General features: G+C 40.3%; 1 protein-coding gene across 4 annotated transcripts in view; it reads right to left on the reverse strand.

Annotated features, from left to right (window-relative positions):
• The window catches only part of PATJ (PATJ crumbs cell polarity complex component), a 288,430-nt gene that overhangs the window by 217,577 nt on the left and 44,202 nt on the right, over positions 1-26,651 (reverse strand). For 3 of the 4 annotated variants that reach the window (XM_029618989.1, XM_029618987.1, XM_029618988.1), the window contains exons 13-18: positions 24,688-24,767; positions 21,460-21,516; positions 19,184-19,318; positions 18,198-18,362; positions 12,436-12,489; positions 2,580-2,702 (exon numbers count right to left, since the gene is read on the reverse strand). In XM_029618989.1, coding sequence (XP_029474849.1) covers positions 2,580-2,702; positions 12,436-12,489; positions 18,198-18,362; positions 19,184-19,318; positions 21,460-21,516; positions 24,688-24,767 — 614 coding nt within the window. The remainder of the gene's footprint in view (positions 1-2,579; positions 2,703-12,435; positions 12,490-18,197; positions 18,363-19,183; positions 19,319-21,459; positions 21,517-24,687; positions 24,768-26,651) is intronic. The other variant, XM_029618990.1, reaches the window with a different exon arrangement.

The raw sequence follows: 26,651 nt of genomic DNA on the forward strand, positions 1-26,651 counted from the left end.
GTTAATAAGCCTCCCTTTTACCCTTAACACGTCACTAACTTGCCTCATTTTTTTTTTCTGTTTTATTAGTTACATGCCTTCCATAGCAGAAATAAAGTTAGGCGAATAGGGACGCTGGTGCGCGTAAATACTTATACGCTGGTTTCATTCATATTTCCTGGAACGCCCATGCCCTGCCCCAGTCCACGCTCCACCCCTTTTTTGTAAGAAAAAACTTTTGCGTGTGTACCGGGAGATGTGCACGTACTCGCGCGCTTTTTAAAATCCGCGCGGCATGCACCGGCCTGACTGCTACACGTAGGGCTTTTTAAAATTTGCCTTTATATTTTTAAATACTAAACGTTGCTGTGTGTGCGTGTGTACATTTATGAACACACACATAATACAAATGTTTCAGAAATCATATCATGGTGCCTGATGAATGTGTTACCTGTGATTTTTGGGGGTAGACTGCAAAAAATAAAAAAAAATACATAAAGTTTATAAATGTAAAAAAATCCATACTGCATTGGTTGAACGTAGTCTCTTAAATGATTGGCTGGTCTGGCTTAGCTAGGATGTTTCCTCTTATTAGTTACCATACAAAAAAATTCAAATTCTTTTGTCACCTCAGTAATAATGACACAAACTCCCTCCATTATCAGGCACATAGTAACAAACATAGTAACACAGTAAATGATGCAGATAAAGATTAAACAAGCCATCCAGTCTGCCCAGCAACAAAGTAATGCAATACCCAGCAAAAGTCACTCAAAACCTATACAGCAAACCTGCCATACCAAACAGCACTAACTCCCAGAACACAAACAGCAACAGTGCCCACATATGACAAGGCAGCAATTCAAATATCACACCAGCATTATTATACTTCCCAGCAGGCTGAGATCCAGGGAAAACACTTTTCCCACTGACACTCCTTGTGACCTTGAGCAAGTGACTTTACCTTCCATAGAATCAGGGACCCACTTAAAATTGTTAACTCTTTTAAGGCAGGAGCTTTATATACCTGAATTTTAAAAATGCTGTAAGCTATCTTGGGCATTATTTGGAAAGGCAAGCTAAAAATCAAAATGTATTATTAGCAATACACCTCCTATTGGGAAAACAGAACAAGCTGGGGTACATGGAAACAACACTTAGCATAATATGCAATTTGGTCACACACAGAACACACAAAAAAAGAAAACCTCAGCAAATACAGAATAAGTAGCAAATTATACCTAGAAATATGAAGAAAAAAAACTGAATTTTTGTCCAGGTCAGCTGCACCCTCCTCTCCTCCTAGTTCCTGCAGGACAGGAGGGAAGGGGGAAACTAAAGGGGAGGTTCTGGGTTAGAGAGAGCAGAGTGGCTCTTCCTTGCTCTGCTTTGTGCTCTGCCTGCTCCAAGCTCAACCCCTCTTCCTCCTGTTCCTTGCACTCTACATGGGAGGGGAGAGGAGGGGGTTGGAGAATGAAGTAGAGGGCTGTTCTTAGGTGTCAAAGATCCAGAGCACTGGCCATTAGCCTCATCGGGCAGCATCCAATGTACTCATGCATAAAGCCCTTGCTGCTACCCCCAAAATTGTTACCCTCTAGGAATGAGCATCTAAAATGGTAGATGACATTTAATGTGGACAAGTGCCCAGCAATGCACATATGGGAAAATAATCCAAACTAAAGCTACGCAATGCTGAATTCTGTATTAGAAGTGACCATCCAGGAAAAGGATCCTGGAGTCACTGCGGACAATATGTTGAAATCTTCAGCTTAGTGGATGCTCGTGGCCAAAAAAGCAAATAGAATATTAGGGGAACTGGAAAAGGATGGAGGATTAAATTGTGAACATTCATAATGCCTTTGCATAGTGATGAGACTACACCTTGAATATTATCTGCACTTCTAGTCACTCAATCTCAGGAAAGATATAACAGGACTAGAAAAGGTATAGAGAAGGGCAACAAAAATGATAAGGGGGTTGAAACGGCTCTTTTATGAAGAAAGATCAGGTTAGGGCTCTTCAGCCTGGAGAAGAGACGACCGAGAGGGGATATGGATAAAGCTCTACCAAATCACGAGGAAGGTGGAACAGGTAAATAGGGGACGATTAGTTACCCGTTCAAATAGTACTAGGACTTGGGGATGAAACTAATAGGTAGCAGATTTAAAATAGATTGGAGAAAAGATGTTTTCACTCGCCACACAATTAAACTGTGGAATTGATTGCCGGAGGATGTGGTCAAGGCATACAGCATAGCAGGGTTTAAAGGGGGTTTCGGACAAGTTCTTGGAGGAAGAGTTCATAACAACTATTAACTAGATGGACTTGGGGAAAGCCACAGCTTATCCCTGGGAGTGAGAAACAAGGAACTGCATCGCTCTTTGGGATCTGCTGGTTACCTTCTCCAATGACCCGGACTTGGCCAACGTTGGAGACAAGATGCTGGGCGCTTGGTCTAACCCAGCATGACACAGCTCACGTCTTTTTATGTGCCTAACCGTGAAATTTATAACCTAAAAATCTTCTCAGCTCTCTAAGAAAAGCAAACGAGTTCCAGAGACTTTTTTTTATTTGCATTTTAATTTATGGAAAGTGCTTACCTGATAATCTAAGATGCTGAATCCTAAGCCCCTGTGGTCCTTCTCCAATTCCACAACTTTCACTTCAGGAGACCAAAGTGCAAGCTCCCCATCTTCCGAATCCGTATCTACCTCTACTTTATCCTGAAGCAAATAATCATTTAAAAAAAAAAAAAGAAAGAAAACACGTTGGACTCACTGCAAAATAGTCAATTCTGAAATCTTCAAGACAATCAGAAGCTATTTACGTTTTTTTTCTCTTTGCTTGAAATTCGGTTATTCATAGTAAAATCAAAATATTTTAAAAACCTGTCAAGTGCGTGTCGGCACCCAGTTTCATGATCCGAACGTTAACCGCAAACTATGCACGGTTACACAATTTCACAAAGTGTTACGTTCAAGGTGAGATTGGAGGGCGAACATTTTGCTCGGCTAATTCTTTGTGAGGCCGGGGAATAGGGAGGGAAGAGGTCGCGACACGTCCCGAGGGCTGTGAGGTGTAAAGTGCTGCGCACGGGACACTTGAACAGTGGCGGCTGGAAATGGACCTGGGGGGGGGGGGGGAAAGCAGTAGCTACGTTTCCCTAAGACTGTGAAATTAAAATATATCACACACTAACCTCTTGCAGATTGATGAGCGCCGTCATTCCCATAGAAGCATAAGGAGGAAAAATAAACTTCTGAGCACAAAGCTTTAGAAACAGAGGACGGAGATTACAAATGGACAGGACTGCCGAAGCTGATCACATGAATTTCAAGGGTGGCGCCTCCCCTACCAGCCTTTTTTGGGAACAGCACCCAGAAGCATTCAGGTTGAAAAGACACTAATGGCACGTTTGATAATAACATGCCTTCAAATAAATATGCTAAATTAAGATTTCTGATCCATAAACCTGCTTGCAAAACAAAGACAACGCACAAGCACAGGTGCTTCTAAGAAAGAAAGAAATAAATGTCCCAGTTATTTTTTTTAGCCCAGTAGTTTACTCTTGCTGCTTTGTGTTTTCAGCTCAGTCTCTATTTGGCTGTGGTACCAAAAGCCTTCACTCACATCTGAACAGGAATTCTTCCCCTCCCCTTTTGAAATATAGCCCAGTCAGTCATCATGGCTCCCTCATAGCACAGTAGGCGCACACCTCTATTCTGGCCACTAGGTGTTGCTGTTGTGCAATGACTGAGAAACCCCTTTCTGCCCAGCTAGTGCCCCCAACCTGGGAACCGTGAGTGTCCCTAACTATGGCTGGCTTGAAGAACAGAAACTAGTCTTAGCCAGATCTCCCTGACCTTGGAATTACCCCACTTACAGTGCAGCAACAATACCAACTGAAAATACAGAAAACCTTGGACATTTAAGAGAGGTATTCATAGAACATCATCATCATATTGCCTCTTAATTTTGTAATCACAATGCTGCACAGGTCTCAAAGTCAGATCTTTTCGGCCCTATAGCAACAACAGGTTCAGAACCTGGATTTTGGCATCATTACTACCATCATCATTAAAATATGATGATTCACAGATAATATACCTATTGGTATGTAAATCAGATTTTTGGTCTGCCCAATTATCAAGAGCAGCCACATAACTATTTTCCAACTGGCAGCTAATTTTTTTAAAACAATTTCATCAGATTTATGTATTACATTTGATTAATTGCTTTTCTACAATTACAAATCGAGCAAAATATACAATAAAATTATCTGATTTAAAAACAATAAAATTAATCAAATCAAAATGTCCAGCTGCGTTCAGATAAGATCACACCACCAGAACAGCTCTATGTTAGCTAAATGTACCACAAGATCTTCAACATCTTCAGGGCATAAAAGATTTTGGTTAAGAAACCATCTAAAAACATAGCACTATCAATAGCAAGTGACGACCCCAGTGTGAACTGACAAAGGAAGAAACTGTCCTATACGGACTCACTGTCCATTCTCTGAAGGTCTGCCATCCAGGTACTGACCGGGCCTGACCAGATTTAGCTTCCAAGATCTCACAGTATGAGACTCCAAGATGTCAGGATTGCATGGTATGGCCAATACTGCTCTCTCAGTTGGGAGCAATCTTGGATGGCAACAAGAAAGCAAAGCAATCAACTAATGGAGGATGTCATGATTTATCATAATTCAGTGCTCAGGTTGGCCTATTCAGTTAAAGAATGACTGCTACGACCTTTAGAAGAACACAGTCGTAACAGTGATTTACATGTCCCGTCTTTGCAAAGTGCTTAGGTTACCAGAAACCTTCAAAAGGTATATATAACATACTGAAAGTAATAGCATAGCAATTGCATAAACCTTGAAATTATTAACTTAAGACACTCCGGCTTCCACATGAAAAATTCATGCAGAGTAAAGGATTCATAAGCTACAAAGGCACACATTGTAGTAGAGTCCCATAGGCTTGCACCTTTCAGCATTCATTAGCCTGAGAAAGGATCACAGGTACCCAACTTATTCATGAAGGTTCAGAAGACTATCATTTTATGTTCAATGACAAATAACATTTTATCATTAACATTAGTTAAAATAAATATAAATCAATTCCTGGGTGTAGCCATTCCATAACATATGTTTGCACAAGTACCCTATCTGTTTAAATTAACCAGTAGTAGACAAAATGCAACATTAGACTGAAAACATAATAATTCACGTCTGGTTTGCTGCTGCTGAAAATATGATGTAGAGGAATTTTTTTTCTTTTTTACTTTTGATGTCAAAACTATCAATTGCTGACAGCCAATTATGAAGCTAATTTAAAACAGACCACCTAAATTTCAAGTCAAATACCCACATAAGTTACATGGATTTTCAAAGAGGAAGCACGCATGTCCCTCCCCTTTGAAAATTAGCCCACAAAACTACCCGCCAGCAATTACACCTGATAATTTGTGTGCAAATTTATTTTTTTTTTGTTAGGGAAATTTACCCCACATACTTTGGAATTTTCAAAACATTATGTGTGCAAGTCCAAACCTTCCCCAGCTTTGCCCAGCCTGAAGTAAACCTGCGCGTACATCGGCCATGCGTGCGCACATTTACCCGCGTCTCGAACGGGCACTTTTACAATAGGCCATTTCTGCGGGTAAAGCACACTCTTAGCTGCCTAAATGACCCTCACTGTGCGTATTCAAGATAGAAGGAGGACTCCTGAGATCCACCTTATTTTGCAGCTTGTCGTCGTAAAGAAATAAATTCTGCTATGTGAAAAACAAATAAGGCATCAGCAGGTACAGCCTCGGTCTACGGAAATCAAAATGATGAACACTACCGTCCTATCCCCTCACCTAGCCAGTTTTGTTTTCTCTGTTAAGTTCAAATTCTCTTTACTTTCCCCAGTAAAACAAATCCTCTCTCTCTGTTTGGAACTCATACCAAAGTCGTAGACCATTTACGTTTTTCTTGTCCAGAATGTCAACTGGTTAACAACAGTTCCTCTCCAAAGATTATTATATTTTAGAAAAGCTACTCATAACAATTCACGTTTGTTCAGGGCAGTTTTCAAAGCCATTTGCATGGGTGTAAACAAGCCATGTGAAAGCTGCCCTCTTTGCAATAGGACTAAAAAGTGCATAACCTTTAGCAACATCAAGAAGAGCCATTCCCAGGGGTGTCTTCTGGGAGGGAAATAAAAGCAGGTAGCTTTCATTTTCAAATCTACGCTCAATATTTTCCACGGAAAAAGTGCCCACAGAAAAAGCAGGTTAAAACGTCCTTTGCACCTGCAGCAACTTTCAAAGTGAAAATATGCCGCACATTTACTTTGAAACTTGGGCAGAGTCTAGGGTCAAAAGTAGCTGTGGATGTTATTCGAAAATTGCCCCCTGAATGGCTCACGGTGGCAGTACCTGCATCACTATGCGTTCTGAGGAAAAGTCATGCAACTTCTGGGTGAAGGGAAAAATCCAACCTGTGGGCTTCAACTTACTTCTTGTGACTGGTGATTTTCATATTAAAAAGTTTCAATGGCACTATATAGCATTAGGATAAGTTAGTGTATACTTAACAGTCCAAAACATCTGCTCCTATCATCTCCAAGTTTTCCAAGACATCTGCCAATAGGAGGCTCTGTGCTGTGTCAAATAATGAATGACACAAACAGCAAATCACTCATCTGCCTATGCACCATCAATATAAAGGAAAGGAAAGTTCTGCTTCAGATGTTAAATGAGACACCTAGAGAAGAGATGAAGAATTTTCAATCTCTTCCGCAGCTTGTTTCATGCATCCCTTGCCTGGAAATCTACCAGTTACCACAGCCAAATAGGCCAGGCACTATAAGAGGGACCAATCTATCATTTATTATTGTAATATATTAGAGAACAGGAATCAAATGAGGACAACTGTTTAATTATCTCTATGAAGATACAGGTGGCTACCCGAGATCTGCTTTGGATCTCCTGGAGTTAGCATACGTGAGTTTGTACTCATATAAATGCCAACCACCATATAACTCCACCGCCACCCTTCGCACTGCCAAAGTCAAATATAACTCTGATCTGAGAGCAAACCCTCTTAATTAGCAACCATTATGTGGGCATGGATCTGAAACAAAGTGTTCTACAAACCTTTGCAGAAACTGAACACATGTAAAAAAAACAAAAAACAAACAAACAAACCTCCAAATGCACAAGTAGTGAACAACCCTTAAATATCCCTTAAAAAAAAGTTTTATTTTTTCAGATAAGAAATTTTTTGTCAATAATGAAGTGGTAATATTCATATCATAACACTGCAATTATGCAGAAAGCAACTCCACCATATTTCTGGAAAACTGGGCATCCAAATGGCAGATGAAATTTAATGTGGACAAGTGCAAGGTGATGCATATAGGGAAAAATAACCCATGCTATAGTTACACAATGTTAGGTTCCATATTAGGAGCTACCTCCCAAGAAAGAGATCTAGGCGTCATAGTGGATAACACATTGAAATAGTCAGCTCAGTGAGCTGCGGCAGTCGAAAAAGCAAACAATGTTGGGAATTATTAGAAAAGGAATGGTGAATAAAACAGAAAATGTCATAATGCCTCTGTATCGCTCCATGGTGAGACACACCTTGAATACTGTATACAATTCTGGTCACCGCATCTCAAAAAAAGATATAGTTGCGATGGAGAAGATACAGAGAAAGGCGACCAAAATGATGAAGGGAATGGAACAGCTCCCCTATGAGGAAAGACTAAAGAGGTTAAGACTTTTCAGCTTGGAGAAAAGACGGCTGAGGGGGGATATGATAGAGGTGTTTAAAATCATGAGAAGTCTAGAACGGGTTAATGTTGAATCAGTTATTTACTCTTTCGGATAATAGAAAGACTAGGGGACACTCCATGAAGTTAGCAAGCAGCACATTTAAAAGTAATCGGAAAAAATTCTTTTTCACTCAAAGCACAATTAAACTCTGTAATTTGTTGCCAGAAGATGTGGTTAGTGCAGTTAGTGTAGCTGTGTATAAAAAAGGATTGGATAAGTTCTTGGAGGAGAAGTCCATTACCTGCTATTAATTAAGTTGACTTAGAGAATACCCACTGCTATTACTAGCAGCAGTAACATGGGATAGACTTAGTTTTTGGGTACTTGCCAGGTTCTTATGGCCTGGATTGGCCACTGTTGGAAACAGGATGCTGGGCTTGATGGATCCTTGGTCTGACCCAGTATGGCATGTTCTTATGGTGTCCTTTAGCCAGTCATTGTACTACAACCCATTAACCTATCAATTTTTATTTTTACCCAAATTTTATTTTAGTCAATTTCACCAAACAGATTAAAACCTCTTATAAAAATTGTGGGGTAGATTTTAAAAGCTTGCGCGGGCGTACATGTACGCGCGCTACCTTGCGCTCACACATTTACACCCGATTTCATAACATGCACGCGCATGTTATAAAATCCAGGGTCGGCGCGCGCAAGGGGGTGCACAATTGTGCACCTTGCGCGCTGAGCCCGCTCCGAGCCGCGCTTCCTTTCCCCCTTTCCCTCCCAGGCCACTTCAAAATCGGATTTTATATAAGGCATACGTATCCCTCCCAATTCTGCTGCAGGACATGAAGTGAAATCAGCCGTCCACTTCCTGTCATGGCCTGTCTTTCTTAATTGCACCAGGGGCTTTCCCAGTGCCCCCAATAGCAGAAAAAGCCTCCCCCAAGCACCATGGCAGCGCAAGTTAAACCTATGATCACGGTCATAACTCCTTCCCATCTCCTCCGCTTCACAACCGCGGCCCAACTCAGCTGAATGCTTCTCTCTTCTTCTCCACCATGGCTCGAATCACTGCCGGCCCTACTCCCAAAAAGTAGCTCACCACTGCCTCCCAACATCTCTGCTTTATGTCATTCATGGGCCATGACAGAAGCCCTCATCCCCCACTCAATATACAAAAATAAAAAACAAAAACACCTCTCCAAGGACTCTGCATAAACAAAATGGGAAAAATCAAATGACCAGCAGCCACATGGCCCCAAGAAACTGAGTGGGTATTACCTTTTAAAAGTTGTATTTTATTCCCATGTTTCACATTTGTTACATTATGATACTCGGGGAGTGGAAAATGAAGAATCTAGATAAACCATAATAATCAAAGTAACAGCTGCACTTTATGCCAACCATGTTATGTAGCACCTTAACCACCTACTACATTGTGAACCTACATGTAAATGTATGAACTACATTATGATCTGCTTTGAAGTGACTTCCAAGCCATGTAAAATGGAATATAAATCTGAAAATAAAGCAGTGATACTAGGTGGATTCTTCAAAACATCAGTTTACCAGTTTCTCAGCCCTAATGCTCCCCTCTTCATTTTATGCTTAGTTCAAACTTTCTGCTCTGTATTAATATTTTAGGGTTTTTTTTTACTTTTAACTTAGTAGCACACTACATGACAGCAGAAAAATACTAATTGGCCTGAGCAGTCTGCCTTGTTATTCCTGACCAGATTGCTAAATGTAGATCCCTGCTGCCAGCCACAGAATCTTAGCACTTGTAGGATACAATCCTTAATCAAAGTCCCATTTATGTCTCTCTACTGTTCTAGGTAGATGAGCATACAAATTCTCAATCTTAATCCAGCATTCAACCCCCAGTCCCTTCCCACCACCGATACGCAATAATCTGTTGAACAGCTATCAAAACCAGTAGAAGCTGTTTCCTGAACATCCAATCACCTATGGTCCTGTGGCCTTCGTGGATGGCGCCCGGCCACCCCCAATTTGCCAGCACCAACTTGACTGGTTTCTGATGCGCTCTGGCCTGTTGGTTATTTTGGAATATAAACATGATCTTTTATTATGGCCATACTTCCCATTTAAAAAAAAAAAAAAAAACAAAAACCTTTTCCACCGATTCCATCTTTCAGTCACGTTTTCTATTCTTGGCAGGCCAAAGTGCAATAGGATCAGCATAGCAGTAAATCTGCATACAAAATGAAGGGAGTGGTTCATCGCGAGACGCTTTTACAGAACCTGAATATCTCAGTGGAAGCTCAGAACGAGACAGCCGTGCAACCGAAAATTAATTTTCCCAGTATTGCCATTTTCATTTCTTTTCCTCTCCATTTCCTTTTTATAATCTTCGACCCCCAGGACGGCATCCCCAAGCAGCGCTGGAAACCGTCACTGACCTCAAGTGCCGGAGGAGCATTGCCTCCGAGACGACCGCCTTGGGCAGACTTTGGAAAGGCAAGCAATAAGCTGGATTATAAAACAAACCGTTCTATTCTTTGTGGCCAGCAAGAGTTACCACAGCAGCGGCAGTCACTTTCCCTCCCTCCCTCCCCTGCATGGAGCATGCCACCCTCTGCAAAACACTCAAGCCCACTCAGCCTTGACCACAGTGCTCTGGTCTGGACCATGGGACAGGCCCAGTGCTGCAGGCCACCAGAAGTGCTCGCCTTAATGCTCGATTAGCCTAAAGATCATTTGGCTTCATTCTATTTGCAGCACGCTACGTTATACCCTGTAACTGAAAAAGTATCCAGGAAAAACACTTCAAAGTTTCGCACAGGAAACTATTAACCTGGGTATCAAGGCATGAGCTCGTTTAAGAGTTATTGAACCATACAAGTGATATATTATAAATTAATATCTCCATGTTACATTAGTACAGTAAATCCAATGGATTAAAACGGGGCTGTTTCATGACGTCATAGCATCACATGACACAAAAACCTAAAAACAGAAAACTACAAATTGACTTTTGTTTTGATGTGTTTATCACCGAATAAATTATAATGCAAGCAATCAGGGCAACGTACAGGATATTTTACACTCCGGCTACAGAAGTGGGAACCTTACTTACAAACTCTGCAATGGAAACAACTTTTCAATAGTGTTCCAGACAGGAGGGATATAATTTTAAAGGGGAAAATAATTCCAGCTATGGTTCTTCTTACACAAACAGCGATGCTCAGGGTCATGAACCTTCCACCAAAAAGGACTAGGAGCCCCTGCAAACACGTTTTGAATAAAACAATGGTTTGTTTGTTTTTTACCAAAATAAATGATCTGTTATTTGTGCTTTTGCTTTCCGAGGAGGAAAAAAAAAAAAAAAAGGACAACATAGAAATACAGAGATGCTTTTTACTGCATCTTAGGAAAAAATATGCTTATGTTTTTGCTTTGTCTGTCCGTGCATCTGTCCAACTGGAACACGGACATCAAGGGCAGGCAGACAAAAGACAAGATAAAAACATTTATTTCCATAAAATGCATGAATAAGTCTAAAACGTGTGGCAACTCCCCCCTCCAGAGTATGCACCCTTCTCTTCCTTCGGCGTCCATAAAACACGATCTTTTAAGTTGCCACCCAATTCTAGCCTTGTTATAAATATATCAAGTCTGCTGCCAGTCACACAAATCAACAGGTTTCCAATATTTGTCCTCATAAATAATTTAATGTTTGGAGGGCTGCACAAAGCTCAGGGCTTGCCTTGGTTTCTTTCTAGGTATGGAACTGCTGCTAATAGAAAGGGTAAAATGGCCTGGAGGTCAGTAGTCCGAGCCATTACAGGTGGATCAGATATTATTATTAACAGGACACATTTCCAGCCCACGACATTTTACCTCTTTTCTCTTTAATGTCCTTCCTTGTCAGGAAGAAGGATTGGCAGTTTATAGGCTGAAAAAGTTTTCATTCCCCTTAAAAAGGGAACTTTTCCAATTTGCTATTTCGCTTCCAAAAGGTCCTTTGTTGTGTCCTTTATGTCCTTTGACACAGGTCAAAGGACATAACAGAATATAATTGTCCTTCAGGGTCCCCTTTACGCTCCATTTGATTTGTTCACTTGTTCTCATATTTATTCTCATATTTATACTAGACCCTATGTTTTAATGTAATGCCTCAGCTGCCACTGTTATGTTGTTCTATATACTCTATTAGAAGCTTTGTTTTAATGTAACGCCTTAACCGCGATTGTTCTGTTAGATTGTAAACCGATATGATTTGTCAATTGTACAAGAATGTCGGTATATAAGAATTCTAAATAAATAAATAAAGGTAGGGCCTCTTACAAGTTGCAACAAAATCCTAATGCCTCAATTATAACTCAAAAGGATCAAGTTAAAATGTAAAATTATCTTGTCACGGAATGCGCGGCACCTTGTTAAGAATTGTACACAATCAAGCGTCAAGTTAAAGAAGAATTAGGCAGCCAAATTTCAAGTGGCACTTTTGACAGGTTTTAAGTGAAACAGCTCAAGCGCAAGAGCCAAACTAATGCCCGCTATCATTCTCCGAAAGCAGCAATTACGGCGTAGAGGGTGATCCACAACCTTTGCTTCCCACTGCTTGAATTGATTAAGTGAGGATGAAAGAGAGAAAATATGGCTCCTGTAATACAAACCTAAGACCTTTTTTTTTTTTTTTTTTTTTTAAATTACCTGCTTGCTCCGAAGATGCGGTGGCTCAGATACCAGGGGCTCGTCGTTCTCAGGCTAAAGGTAAAGAGAAATGTAATTATGAAGCAGATTATTTAACAAATTACAACCGATTCCATTTCCACATCATGCGATTGCCTCTTTCTACACCATAAAAAAAAAACTAAACTGACCCAAACCAAGAAGGTGCAATCCCTGACCGGACACAGATTTAAGGAGGTTTTGATTTTGTGTGCCCTTCTCCCCTGACAAAAATAAATGCACCATACATGGGGAGCCCTCCACATTCGTGCTCACGTTTCTGACTTGGTCATACAAGATATTCTGAGTGGGGGAGGCCCAGGGTTTTTACCGGTTGCTGTTATTTTAGAAAAAAGTTTACTTGCTGCAGGTGCAGCACCACTGAATGACCACAGGATCGTAATTATTGTGAGGACAGGTTATAGGATGATATTAATGTTGTGAAGGATGAGTCCTGTAGAGCAATGCTTCCCAGCCCTCTCTCTCTCGGAAGCAACACCTAACCAGTCAGGGTTTCAGGATTGCTACAAGGAATACGGCACAAGCAGAAAATGCAACTAGGAAGTGCAACAAAACAAGAGAAAAATTAGAAAGCGATGACTACAAATGTTCACAGTTTGGGCAATAAAATCCCAGACCTGCAGGCCCTAATGGTGGAGGCAGACCTGGACATTGTTGCAGTCATGGAGACATGGTTCATGGATTCTCATGAGTGGGATACGGCCATACCGGCCTATAACTTGATAAGGAAGCACAGAGAGGTCAGAAAAGGGGGAAAGAGTAGCTCTTTATGTCAAACACAATATCCAAGCAACTGAACTGCAAGGAAAGTGGGGTAGAGAAGCATTATGGGCTGTCCTAAAAAAAAAAAAATAGATGATGGTGCATCCATTTTTACTGGTGTGGTTTACAGTCCTTCAACTCAAATGGAAGAGCTAGACAGAGATTTGCTCGAAGACATCCAGAAGTTGGGAAAGAAGGGAGAAGTGTTGATTATGGGAGATTTTAATCTGCCGGATGTAAACTGGAGAATCCCTTCTACGGAATATACCAGTAGTAGAGAGATAGTGGATGCCCTGCAAGGGACTCTCTTCAAACAAATGGTAATGGAACCCAGGAGGGAAGATGCGATACTTGACTTGGTGCTCACAAACGGGGATAATGTTTCTAATGTCCAGATAGGAGACCATCTCAGCACTAGTGATCATCAAACGGTATGGTCTGATATTGCGAACAGGATGCAGGGAAGTCACACGAAGACCCGGGTTTTGAATTTCAAAACTACGGACTTTGTTGAAATGGGGACGTACCTGGAGGAAGAACTAAAAGACTGGGAGAAAATGGGTAGGTGGAACAACAGTGGGCCAAACTAAAAGGAGCAATTACAAAGGCAACAAATCTATAGGTTAGAAGAGTAAACAAAAGTAAAAGAAATAAGAAACCGATCTGGTTCTCAAAGAAACTGGCAGATAAAATAAAAGCAAAAAGAACAGTGTTCAAGAAATATAAAGGATCCCAAAATGAGAAACACAGGGAAGAATATCTGGTGAAACTGAGGGAGACAAAGAAGGAAATCAAGAAAACTAAAAGTCAGATGGAAGAAAGGATTGCCAAAGAGGTAAAGAGAGGTGACAAATCATTTTTCAGATATATCAGAGAAAGGAGAAAGATCCAAAGTGGTATTATGAAATTGAAAGGTGACAATGATCAGTGTGTGGAGAGAGATGAAGAAATGGCGGAAATATTAAATAAATACTTCATGTCAGTGTTCACTAAAGATAACTCTGGAGAAGGACCTTTCCTGGTTGACAAGACCAGTGGGTGGAGATGGGGTAGATGAAAATCTGTTTACAGAAGAGAAAGTATGGGAAGAGCTAGGAAAACAAAGTGCACAAGGGCCATGGGGCTGGATGACGTTCATCCCAGGATACTGAGGGAGCTCAGAGAAGTGCTGGCGGGTCCCACTGCAACACCTGTTCAATAGATCCCTGGAAACGGGAGTGGTACCGAAAGATTGGAGAAGAGCAGTGTTGATCCTGCTCCACAAAAGTGGTAGCAGAGAGGAGGCTGGAAACTACAGGCCGGTTAGCCTCACCTCAGTGGTGGGAAAATTAATGGAGACTCTGCTGAAGGAAAGGATAGTGAACTATCTACACTCAGGAGGATTGCTGGACCCAAGGCAACATGGATTCACTAGAGGAAGGTCATGTCAGACAAATCTGATACATTTCGTTTGATTGGGTGACTAAAGAATTGGATAGAGGAAGAGAGCTCGATGTAATCTACTTGAATTTCAGCAAAGCTTTTGATGTGGTCCCGCATAGGAGACTTGTGAATAAAATGAGAAGTTTGGGAGTGAGCGCCAAGGTGGTGGTATGGATTACAAACTGGTTGACAGACAGAAGACAGTGTGTGATGGTAAATGAAACCTACTCTGAAGAGAGAGCGGTGTCTAGCGGAGTGCTACAGGGATCAGTATTGGGACCGGTTCTGTTCAATATCTTTGTAAGCAACATTGCGGAGGGGATTCAAGGTATCCAATAAATAAACTTAAAAGGACAACATAAACACATACTAGTCCACAAACTACAGCCTATATAAAATATATTCATTATTGTATAGTAACAGGTTTGAAAAGTATACAGAATTAGCTTTTAGCTTATTTCCCAATCATCCTCTAACTTGCCGCTGAAGAAGCTACCCTGAAAAACCAGGTCTTGCATAGTTTCCTGAATCCGAGATAATCATTAGTAGTTCTCATCTCTTTCATGACAACATTCCAAAGACTGAGTGCTAGTGAAAGAAAGCCCTCTTCTGCATATCTGCATATTTAGCCTCTGATGGGAGGCGAGCAGGTCAACAATAAATCTTGGGAAGACCGTGCGACTTTGAAGGTTTATGCAATTTAATCTCATCCTGTACATAATGCAGTCCTGACCCATAAAACAGTATGTGCACCAATGACAGGATTTTAAAATTCCGCAGCTACAGACAACTGGTGAAGCTGTTCTGGGGCAGGTCTTACATGATCAAACAACTAAACCTTTTAAAAGGGCACTGAAGTAAACTATACAAGTAGAACCTGAACAGCCGCTGCCAAATATGGACACAGGTTACAGATTAACCATAGTTTCCAAAGACTGTCCCTTTTGGAAGATTATTAGTATGCATTTGCATTGTTATCTCCGAGTCCAGGGTTACCCCCAGGATCTTCACATCTGATTTCACCTGGAACTGATGAGGATCAAAAGACAAAAGGACGTCATGCAAACTCCGTATTGGATTGTCTCATCCAAAACAATTCTGTCACTGGAGGACTCAGAGCCAGCTTATTCTATTTCATCCAAATCTGTATCTCCTCCGGACATCAGGAGAAGAAGGAAAATGTTTCTATACGATTGGTCACCAATTCACAAAATAGTTTGATAACATCTGCATATAGCAGACATTAGAACTTTGGCTTATCCATCCGAAACGCAGGAGTGATAGAATCAAAGCAGGGGCAGACGCCACGAGTCACATTCCGCAGTTATGAAATGCTTTCTCCCAACTGCATTTTCTGTCCTCTTTGGATCAGAAAAGAAATCCACCTGTTCCTTTACACTGCCTTTGGACACCACAAGCCTCCAACCTCTCAAAAAGGATACTGTGGTCTATACTACTGTAAGCAGCGGAGAGATCTAGCAACACCACCACGTAATCCTTACCAGCATCCAACCACTTCTTAAGGTCCTTTTGTAAAGCTATAAGAGAAAGCGTCTATCCCATGATTTGGATTAAAATCTGACTGGCCTGTATAAAAAACTGGTTACCTTCTAGCCATGGTCCCAATTGCATAATTACTGCCCTCTCTACAAGTTTAGCCAGATGCAGGAAATTTTTAAAACTGGTCTATATTAGGAAGCTGGTGAGCATCCACATTCACTTTTTTCAATGCTGGACATACCAACTGCTTCCGTCAACCTAACAGGCACAGCACTTTGTTCTCATGGATGCACTGATAAGGGTTCGTAACATGGACAAAAGACCTGCCCCATGGTCTCTGATTAAGCAAGCTGGGCGGGGATCTAGACAAGAGCAAGAGGGGCCTAGATTTACTCATTAAAGTCTCAATCTGCTTATTAAAAACAGAAGGGCAAACTTTAACATATCTGTGCTCCTCTTCCTTTAATTCAGAATTATTCGTGCCCTAAAATTAAATCAAAAGTTTTAGGTGGGATTTCAAAATTTAGAAATATTATTTAGAAATATTATTTAGAAATATCCATTCTTCCCATACTGGCTCGAAAAGGCTGCAAAATAGTAGTAAAAAACAAACAAACAAACAAAAAAAACAAAACAGCATACATGAAAGAAAATTATAAAAGGGCTCCAAGAAACAATGCAAAAACAGTAACTATCACAGTTTTTCCATTTCACCTGCCACAGAATAGAGAGCCACCAAATTACCTAACAAAGGGGCAACTCTCAAACAGCCTGTGGAGCTGCCAAGTGTGCGGCTATTTTTACTGCGTGTGCTTCGAGCTAATTAGCTACCATAAAATACACGTGCTGACAGCACCCGAACGCCCTGCGCTTGTCATTCCTGCGAGCAGTGGGGAGGGTAAAATTGCAGGTGTATATTCAGAAACCTCCCTATATAACCCAGCTAAAAGTACAAGCGTCGTGGAAGCCCGCACTGTATTTTCGGACCGAGCAAAGTACCCAAGTAAACAGCTTCGAAAATTGCCCTCCACGAGTACATTGTCACCCAATGGTAACGCACTGTGATCCCGACCGATTTGCAGAGCGGCGGACCCAGCTTGGTTTTCACTAGTCACAAACATTTAAGCAAAGGGATTTGGGCATTATATAGCGGTACTTCCACACTGTCACAACAACGTCATCAACCCCAAGATGTACAGTTTTATTTATAAAATATTAGGAGTCATGACAGGATGATGCACCCCAAGAACTCAATTTACTGCACAGTAGAAGTGTAACCTCCCACTAGGCCCAGCCTACCAATTTCTCCGTATTAGATACTTGTAAGTAGGTTAGAGAGAAGCAGGCAGCAGAGCAACTGGAATAATTAGAGAGGGAAGTATGGGGGGGGGGGGTTTGTTGTTGTTGAGGTTCTATTTCCTTTTGAAGGCACATAGTGACATAAAAAAAAATAGAAAAGGAATTTACTAGCTATTCAGTTATCTTGCATCAATACATCTGGCTCAACACAGCACTGCGCGTGCATGTACCACCCAGAAACCTGAGGTCTGCTAATAAGGCTTTACTAACTGTTCCCTTCCGTCAAATCAGCAGGCCTCACGCAAGTAAGGGAGAGAGCACTGTCACTGGCTGGTCCTGTGTTATGGAACTCCATGCCACTCGAAATAAGACTGCAGAGAAATCTGAAACTATTCAAAACTAATCTGAAAACCTGGCTTTTTAAACAAGCCTTTTACAAAGACAAAGAGAACGAGGGAAGCAATCGATAGAGACGCACCAAACAGTTTTATTAATTCACATCTCCAAATGCATATTAAACGTAGACTTGAACCACTTAACAGTTTCCTAACCAAACATATAAGCTCTAACCAACACATAGTTTCTCTTATTAAAATTTGTTACCGTTTTATGTTGGCACATGTTTAAATTGTAATCTATACCAATTATATATTCTTTTCTTATTGTGCCTTTATGTAAACCGTTGTGATGGTGAATTAACGACGGTATAGAAGAGTTTTTAAATAAATAAAAATAAATACCTTCTGGACAGCTTGAATCTTCATAGGATCAGGTTCATCCACAAAGCTCTCACTGCCATCATCAAACAATCGCCGACAGCAAACCAAGGTAAAAGGAGGTGGTACCTCTTTAAGAAAGGATACTGCTTCCCTCCGGGACTTTCCATACAGCTGCATGCCATTGACCTAACCATTGAAGAACATCACATTCTTGATTCAGAAGACCTTCTCCAACATCATCTCAATTTTACACTGTTTAATTATAATGCTCAAGTCAGAAAATTATTACGGTGAACAAAAATCAGCGACAGGTTCTACTGCATACTAAGTTATAACAAGACAGGGCTATGAGAATAAAAACTGAAATAAAAAAAAAAATACTCTGCATGTGAAAGCCTCTTGTAATTTCTATGAAAATTTTCACTGCACCAGAAAATGTTCTCTACGCATCTGTCATAAAATATTCTAGACCTGCACGGCCTAGAATGAAGACCACTGCCATGCATTTTTATAACCACTATTGTTACCAGTTTCTCAGTCTAAGGAGTTTTACAAGCCATAGGACAGATACATTTTTACCAAGCTACGTTAAAAGGAGCACATTAAATTATAATGCTTCTTTCCTAAAACATCATACATGGAACACCCTTTACAAGTTATTATTAGATAGTCAGGTGCCAGCCAATAACAACTAATCATTTCAGCAAAAATCTGTTTTTTTGGGTTTTTTTTTTAATCTAACACATAGTAGCTAAAAGTGCAACAGGGCTCACTCAACTGTCGGGTAAACCTATGGCTGACCTTCAGAACAATTCAAGTTTCCTCTTTCCTTCCATTGCTATTTTATTTAGCCAAAATAAATTATGAGTGGGCAGCACCTGGCTCCCCAATACTAACTTTTAAAAAACTATAAATATACAGTCTTCTTGCTTTTATATATATTATTTATAGCAATTCCAAACAACATTTTAATAGACATAATAATGTCCTGATACTATTCCTTTTACCTCCAAAAGTTCATCTTCTGGTTGTAAAACGCCAAGCTTGGCAATAGGGCCATCTGGTGCAATAGATGATATGTAATGATGCCCATCAAATGAGTCCAGTTCAACTCCTAATCTCATGGTGTGGATAGGTAACAGCTGTTATGAAGAAGGAAAAAGATTTATTTTAATGAAAAAAATTAGACTTTTAAGGAAAATATACAGCAGAAAAAAAATTTGAAAAACTCCACAATTTTGTATTTTGAAATTTGGGAAAGTATTAAGCAGGAGTACAGGCATAATTGGGTAACAGGAAATGGTGCCAACCACTGACTCCTGTACAAAATGAATGGTTTGATACTTGTATCGTTATCATTCATTCATTTTTTTAAAATTCTTATAGAGCACCCTGACCAGGGTTCCATTACAATGATGAAAAACATAATGGTACAAAGTTATGTGACTGGACTGAAATAACTCAGAGCAGATGCACAACAAACTGAAGCCAATAGTTAAGATTCGGAATAGATTAGTCTTAATAACTGAGTTCACACTGACAGGTAGAGAGGGCACATCTTGAATGTCTGAAGGAAGTCTATTCCAAAGAGCAGAACAAGGAGAGAGATGTCCCAGAAATGAGAAGCAGCTTGATTGGTGCGGGGGGAGTAGTCAGACTCCTGAAAGACGTACTAGACTTGCAGGAATGATAAAGCTGACAAACTGGAAGGTCACTGCCTCTCAGAGCACTCCAAGCCAACTGAATAGTGGAAATGGGTGAACATGAGAGCCTCCCATGCAGTGTATTTGTAACAAGGAAGTATCTCCCCAAGTTCGTCACTTCTCTTGAAGCAGAATTTTTGTAAAGTACGGGCGAGGAAGGAGTTAACTCTCCCACAAATTTGATGAATCAGAGAATTTCCAGAAGATTTCTTTGTCAACATCTTTACCGCAGTTCTCAAAAGCAGCAAAGCACTGGCATGCAGAGATTACGAGATAATAAGTTTCATAACATATGAGACGGGAGTCAAAATTAAGATCAATTCAGATTATTTTGATGCTATACTTAAATTCACCTAATTTGACTCCCCTTCATACCTATTGAAAAATTGTGTTTTTAACGAGCTACAAAAGTATCACGCCTTTTTGTTCAACACCAACTAGATGAGGCAGATCTAGGATTCAGAATAGGAAGGAGAACAAAATATATAGCTGAGAGAATGATTCAAAGGATGAAAGTTCAATATGCATTATTGACTGTGCCAAGGCATTTGACACAGTAAATCACAGCAAAGCGGTAAAAACATGTAGAGCTGAACATTAAAACATGAAATCAGATTAATCATAAATTTATATTGAACTCATACTGCTACAGTCAGAATATCAGAAAAACTACCCCAAACATGGAAATATAAAGAGAAGCAAGAGAAGGAGGTAGGATCCCCCCACTTTTATTCAATTCATACAGTAAATTTTAAATCTCAAATGCCCTGGATGAGCAGGAAGGAACAAACAATGGCATAAACTTAACAAACATTCAATATGTTGATAATACAGTACTACTAGCATTTAAGAAAGGAAACCTTATATGTAACTTGTAAGCTTCATGGAATGAGCCTAACACCATAATAATTAGCAAAAAGACTATCAGCACTGTAGAAATACCTGCTAATGAAATGAAACAAGAACAAATTAAAGAATACAAAAAGCGTAAGTGGATCATAGAAGAGGAAAAAACATTTAACAGAAGTAAAAGAAAGAACTGGGAATGGAAAAAAATGACTTTTGCAACTTTAAAGAGTTTCTTAAGAGGAATTTAGAGTTAAAACTAAAGAAAATGTTACTGACTATATCGGTCATCAATGGCAGGATATGGAATTGAAATGAATTTATAGTACAGAGACAACAAAATATAAGCATTTAAAATGTGAGGTTACACACGAATTTGGACGTTTAGCAGGAAAGAAGCTCAAATGAAAGAGTGGATGAGAAGGTAGGGGATATGGAAGAATCCTGGCAGAGATGGGCAAAAGGAAAATTAGATTTGCTAGTCTGAAGCCAAGAATATCTGGTGGCAAATCAGCTGATCCGGCACTGGACAACACGACAGACGGCAAGAGAGAGAGAGAAGAAAAGCAGAGAGCAAGCTTGGAAACACTGAGAAAACGAAGAAGAAGAAAGCTGAGCACGGAGAGAACTGGCAGACAGGAGGCGCCAAATTCCGTACCGATGGCGGCGCTTGATTACTCTGACAAGTAAATAGTGAATGCTATACATTTTCTAACAGCACATGCAGTACAGACCTTTGAGTATTTCTGCAGCTCAGCATCGTCTGCAATCTGTGGGTCCAAACTGGCAACCTGCATTTGAAGCAGCAATTGTGAATTAACACCAAAAAGCATGTTTTCCTCCAAGTGCTACGTTTTCATAGTTCACTTCAAACACGGCAGTACTTCCACTAAGTTTACTCGTGCTGATTACGTTAAATTGCTCCAACCACGGGCACACGTTGCTGTGTTAAAGGGCTCTGCATCCTTAGAAGATGAAAACAGGGCAAGCCACCCTTTATTTATGGCACAACTTTCCGGCAGGAGAGTTCAAGGCATGTTGCAAGAATAATTGCAATTTAATTTCAGATACAATATGCCAGAAACAGAATATAATAAATAGTGCAAATATTTCAGGAACAGTATGCAAAAGTTGTAACAGTTATAATCCAAATATGACAAACAGCAACAATATGCAGGGACAACACGCGAATGTAGTGATTTAAAACAGTATGGTGAATTTCAGTATGGTTTCAGTTTCAAGGGTACTTATAGCTATATAGGGTGAGCGGGTATATACAAAGATTTAGAAGGGCTCCCCCATAACTAGTCTGGGCCAAAGAAGCACGTTTTAATTCGTTTTTTTCGAAGGATGGGAGATCTGAAGCAAATCTGGTGCAGGGTAGTAGGGTGTTCCATAGAATCGGGGCAGATCCTGCGGAAATCCTCTTTCTGGTACTGGTGAGGCGCATTTTTTGAGGTAGTGAGAGTAGAGGGTGGATCAATATGTAGGGGGGTAAGAGATCTGCTGAGATAGGATGGCGCCAGGTCTCTGAGGGCTTTGTAGATTAGGACCAGGATTTTGAATTTGGTGTGGAACAGCGTGGGGAGCCAGTCCAGGGATTTCAGGATTGACATTATTCACTCGCTTCTGTTTGCGTTCCTGATCTTGAGGGCTGCCGCATTCTGTATGAGCTGTAACTGGTGGTTTAGAGAATATTGGGAAAACTGATAGAGAGAGTTGCAGTAGTCCAAGTTGGAAAGTACACAGGTCAATGTGGCAGTTTCAAAGGCAGTGTTTTCTAGAAAGGGACGAAGGTGAAAGAAAGCCGTTCTAACCACTGTTTGGTTCTGGGATTTGATGGCGAGTCGGAATTCCAGGATAAAGTCTATGCTTTGGACTTGGAAGCTGAGGGTTAAAGTTATATCACCAAGGATCACTCTTGGGTGCAGTTGAATAAGTTACTTCTTGATGATCCATAGCATCTCTGTTTTTTTGGGGAGTTCAGGCTAATTTTGGAGGAGCCAGTTTGCAATCTTTCCAAGGTGACTATTGAGACTGGCAATGGTGTCATCTTGGTTTGTGTTGCATAGGACTAACACTTGGATGCCATCAGTGTAGTAGTAGAAGTAGTAGTAGTAGTAAACAATTTGAAGTTCCTGATGATTGCGGCAATGCGAGGAGGGGGGGGTGTCACATTGATATTGAATAAGGTGAGGGACAGGATATAGCAGCTTACTGATTTGGTGAGCTACTGTTTCTTGCAAGTTACCCCCGGGAGACAGACTCTGAACCAACATCAGGAAATATTTCTTCACAGAGAGGGTGGTAGATGCCTGGAATGCCCTTCTGGAGGAGGAGGTGAAGATGAAAGAATTCAAAGGGGCATGGGATAAACACTGTGGATCCTAAAGGCTAGAGGTTGGAAATGAAGAAAAGAGTGAATGGGGGTAACTTGCTGGTGCAGTGGTTACTACCTTTAACCAATAAGCCTTGATATTGTTGATGCAACTCCATAATGGCTCTCTGTTTCAACAGCAGGGGGGGAAGGGGAATTAGATTCGAACAGCAACCAACAAAGGCCCCAACTTTTACAGTCTGGGGAAACAAATAAGCATGGAGGTAACTTGCTGATGTGGTGGTTACTACCCTTAACCAATAAATCTGATACTTTGATGCAACTCCAACATTGCTCTCTGCTTCAATGGTAAGGGGTAACAGGGAATTGGATTCAAATAGCAATAAACAAAGGTCCTGACTTTTACGGTCTGAGAAACTGATAAGCATGGGGATAACTTGCACGGTGCAGCAGATACTGGCATAAACTTGCTTGGCAGACTGAATGGACCCATTTGGTCATTTTCTGCCGTCACTTCTAGGTTTCTGTGTATTTCAGATGTACCATTTACCACCACCATTCCTTCCTCAGCAGTGCTCGATTTTCATAACAGGCATATCAGGCAGGCTTATATTCCAGGAGATGATCCTGACAGGCCCTTTAGGAGTCAGAAGGCAGTCGGGGATATGACTCAAAACAAGCAGAGAGTAAATACTTTTTTCCATTAAATTATTCTTACCTCCTACACGTATACAGCACTATGTATCTGCAGAAAAGCTGTTGCACACTAGGGCAAGAAATTATTTGCACGTTTCTTTTCTCACTAGTTTTATATTTATGTTGTTAGTAAAGAGAAGTTAGCCTAATTTCATATTAAATTCTCACATCTTTGATCAAAAGCCTGTATTTTTATGAAAAGAAAGCGCTGCATTAAGAAAAGAACACATTCAAAAAACTTGCTAATTTTATTCATGAGCATCGTGTCGCAGATCTTGTCAAAGGAATCAGACAATATAAAACTTTCATCACCTTATGCATGAGGTCCCCTCATTTCACTTGTGGGTCTCTCATAGGGATTTTCAGATAAGAAACAACAATTTCATCCACATTTTCAGAAACCAAAACGCAAAAGGCGCCAATAGCAGGGTAGCAGCTCGCCTCCCCCCCATCAGTAAACCATTAGTAGTGTTACTGACGTTCTTGTGCCACCGCAGCAGCAGAAATCCCTCCTGAAAACTGCTGGTCATTTGGTCATCTACTTTATAAAATAGGCTGCCCAATAATTGTTTTATGATCACCAGGGGCCACTGGCTTTCTGCCTCCCTATTATACTTTCATCAGCGATCACAATGGTGTGATCTGAAGGTCAAAAACCAAAAGCTTCATTTTGTAGTTCGCACATTCGAGGCACTGCATACGAACCCGTTACTAACAATATAAGAGGATCTTTGCCAATGCGACGAACATAAAATTGCCGGCTCCCTTTCCTCTATTTATTTTACGTATCTACTTTTTCCAAGAGAGAAAAACAAAATATTAAACCTTTAAACTAGTTTTATAAATCCCTTTATTTAAAAATTACCCAGCACCGTGAGTTTAAAGATTATCAAAACTCCTCAATTAAGTATTGATATGTACAACATACCATGACTTCATAATCGAGTCCCAGAAGGTCTTTCCACTTGGATTTCAGCTGATCATTGTGTGAAGAGCCGGTGACTGTCCCTAGATATAAAAATGCCTATTACAGTAACCCGAATACACACCAAGAGGAGAACTATAGTTATATAGTTTCAACACTTTTATTATTTAATACACCTATCTAAACATTTAAAAACTCTCTCACACACTCACACCCATACATCCACCACTCACTTCATATAAAATCCAATGAACATGTTTAAATCTGTATACCTCATACAATAATATTATATTGCTCTATTGAGCTTATTGCACTATTAAGTTCTTTAACAAGATGTTCTTTACTATTAATAAAGTGTTTGTATATGGATTCACGTCCACATCCAACAAAGAACTTTGTTTCACCCTGTTGAAAAAGGGCTTCTTCAGGGACAAATTACAAAACTGCACTAATTTCTTCAAAGAGCAGATCTTAACAACCCGCTCAAGAAACTACATTCAATACATTATGAAATCTTCAACCTTCTTCCAATCTGCAATTGCTGCACATAACTTCCAAAGTGGTTCAGTATTCTTCAAACATCAAATTGCTGCACGTAATTTCTGAGAATCCTTTGCCATCAAAAAATATTTTGAACATATTAAGAGTGCTAGGATCCAAGGTAGTTTTTAACACATTTCCAAACTATTAACTATCCCAAGACTTCTTGTTAATAAATTTCTTAAAACCATTGGTCCGTCATGTTCACCCGGAACCAACGTACTCCTCAAATTCCAAGACTATTTATTCAACATGTTCATCCGGAACTGACGTTCTTCTCAGAATTCAAAAAACACGATTATACCTAATATTATAGTAACCCAACATCATGGTGAGCACATCTATAGCTTAAATATTTTAATAAAAAGGGCAGTCTAAATTTAAGTAATCTCAGTACAGAAATGTATTAATGTGGTCCGGAATAACACGGAGGACAGACTATGGAGGGCAATAATGAAGATGTCCCCTAAGAGCCCCTATCAATGTTAACAGGAATCCTCCTTGCTGCTGCTTTTTTTTTTTTTTTTCTTTTCAGCGCACTAGCACCCTGAGGATTAAGATGGCATTACTTGAGCTCTGAAATCTACAGTGTATGGAATATTTAATATAATAAACAAACCATTATGTAGACTGGGAAGCAAATTTTTACAGGGTATTGCCAAGCGGCAAAAAAAGAACCCACAATCATTTTACTCTGTGATTTAAGTGCTCATCATTCTACAGCTGCACCGGCCCCCTTTGGGAAATAAACACCTGACAAGCCTTCATTGTTATCCAGGGACCACATCAGTACAATGCAATCGTAGACTTTATTTATACATTTGGCAGGTATAAACCCTTGTCTGATTTAATTAGGCCAGAGAGTAACATGAGCTTTAATATAAGCTCCAGTTCTAAACCAGTGTTCCGAGGGAGCTCAGCTATCTTGACATTTATATCTTTGCAGCTTTCATACATGACTGCAATACTGCCCCCGTTGCATGAGTAAGAATTTGACAGAAGTAGATGGCACAAAATGACTGGCTGTCCTGCATTTGACCTCAGCCAGAAGCTCAGTGCACATATAAGGTTCCCGCCTAAGTAATCTTTAACTGGCAGGGAGTCCAAGCCAAGTTTCAAGCAAACAGTGACAAAATAAAAATAACGTTTTCATTGCGGCACACTTTTCCTTTTCTTTCAGTCTCTCCGGCAATAATCGCAAGATAAAAGCCACTCGTGTTCACATAACCATTTGTCTAAACTCTATGGCTTTTGTCTTCCATCACACGAAGCATTGCTATCAATGTCTACAGTACCCTTCATGCTTTAATAATTTATATTAAGCAACAAATTTGTTAAATCCAATAAGAACTGCAGAATAGCTGGAGGGGTCAGAATGGGAAGCTGAAATAATGCCCCAGAGGGATGCAACCTTTTTTGAGGGAGGA

This window comes from Rhinatrema bivittatum, chromosome 10, assembly GCF_901001135.1.
Source record: "Rhinatrema bivittatum chromosome 10, aRhiBiv1.1, whole genome shotgun sequence".
Taxonomy (NCBI): domain Eukaryota; kingdom Metazoa; phylum Chordata; class Amphibia; order Gymnophiona; family Rhinatrematidae; genus Rhinatrema; species Rhinatrema bivittatum.